The 1740-nt window shown below is 25.9% G+C and overlaps 1 protein-coding gene across 1 annotated transcript; it reads left to right on the forward strand.

Annotated features, from left to right (window-relative positions):
* Positions 1 to 109: 109 nt before the first annotated feature.
* On the forward strand, positions 110 to 901 carry EHI_155060 (chaperone clpB, putative; the record flags this gene model as incomplete). The annotated part of the gene is made up of 1 exon (XM_001914269.1): positions 110 to 901. The coding sequence occupies one exon, from the start codon at positions 110 to 112 to the stop codon at positions 899 to 901; it is 792 nt and encodes a 263-aa protein (XP_001914304.1).
* Positions 902 to 1740: the final 839 nt, after the last annotated feature.

Here is a 1740-nt window from a genome sequence, read left to right on the forward strand (position 1 = left end):
AATACATAACCGAGTAATAGGACAAGATGAAGCAGTGATAGCAGTTAGTGATGCAATCATTAGAAGTAGAGGAGGATTAGGAAATGAAAAACGACCAATAGGAAGTTTTATGTTTTTAGGACCAAGTGGAGTAGGTAAAACAGAATTAGCAAAAGCATTAGCAGCTGAATTGTTTGATTCAGAGGAAAATATAGTTAGAATAGATATGAGTGAATATATGGAAAGTCATAGTGTATCAAGACTGATAGGAGCACCACCAGGATATGTTGGATATGAAGAAGGAGGACAATTAACAGAAGCAATTCGTCGTAGACCATATAGTGTAATATTATTTGATGAAATTGAAAAAGCACATCCACAAGTATTTAATGTGTTATTACAATTATTGGATGAAGGAAGATTAACAGATGGAAGAGGAAGAACAGTTGATTTTAAGAATACGGTTGTGATTATGACATCGAATTTAGGAAGTGAAATAATAATGAAAGGAGTAGAAACAACAAGACAAGTTGATGAACAAGTTAAAGAACAAGTCATGGAAATAGTGAAGAAGTCGTTTAAACCAGAGTTTCTCAATCGAATGGATGATATTATAGTATTTTCACCACTTTCAGAGAAAGAATTGAAAGAAATAGTTAAATTACAAATGGGAGAAGTGATTAAAGTCATTAAAAAGAGATATCCAGGAAGTGAAGTTGAAATGACGGAAGCAGCAATAGAAGGAATCATTAAAGCAGGATATTCAATAGCATATGGAGCAAGACCAATGCGAAGATATATTGAAAAGACAGTAGTTACAGAAATAACAAAATCAATAATAGGAGGAGTGATGAAAGAGAAGAGTAAAATTAAGATAGGATATGAAGATGGTAAGATTGAAGTTAAAATAACTGATAACTAAAAAGGATAATAATATAATTGAATGTATTTTATAAAAGAAAGAGGTTGAAAGAGGTTGAAAGAAAAAGGAAGAATAATATAAAAGACAATCAATTGAATAATAATGTTTATTTTTAATGTGAATACTATTTCTTTTCATCAATTGTATTTGATGAAATATCAATGTTTTTTATAATAAATGAATGAATATATTTTACACAGTCTAATTAAAGTTAATCAACATTAATATTTCATCTATTCTTTAGAAAATTATCAATACATCATTTTCTCATGTTATTCTTCAATTATTTCTCATTAATCTTTCTATTTCATCATCTTTTAATGAATATTTTTTATTTATTTATTTCATATATTTTCTTCTCTCATCTATTGCCATTGTAACTATCATTTTATATGTTAATGTAATACATGGTATAGTTATTATAACATTATTAACTTCTTTCATATTTATACTTTATGTTCATTTCTATCATTCTTTGTTTTTGATTATTCAACAAATTAATTAAGTTCATTCACATCATTTAACGTTAAAGCTGGCACTAATAAATGAATAGTTAGGTCAAATATTAATAAATTGAATTTAAAACATGTTCATTTATTCATAGTGTTAAACTTAGAATATATTTCAATACACTTAATAATCAAAATATTTTACTTTTAAACATGAATATGTTAAAATAACAACATTATTTAATTAGTATTGTTAATTTAAATATATTTGTACATTCGTTGAGTCTTATTAGTTTGTTGATTCATCATATCACATTGTAAACGATATATTTTAACATTAATTTTATTTTTTAGAAAATGATGAAGTTAATAACTTCAATCAACTTTTAA

The sequence above is a fragment of the Entamoeba histolytica genome, genomic scaffold (genome assembly GCF_000208925.1).
Source record: "Entamoeba histolytica HM-1:IMSS scf_1104750518605 genomic scaffold, whole genome shotgun sequence".
Lineage (NCBI taxonomy): Eukaryota > Evosea > Mastigamoebida > Endamoebidae > Entamoeba > Entamoeba histolytica.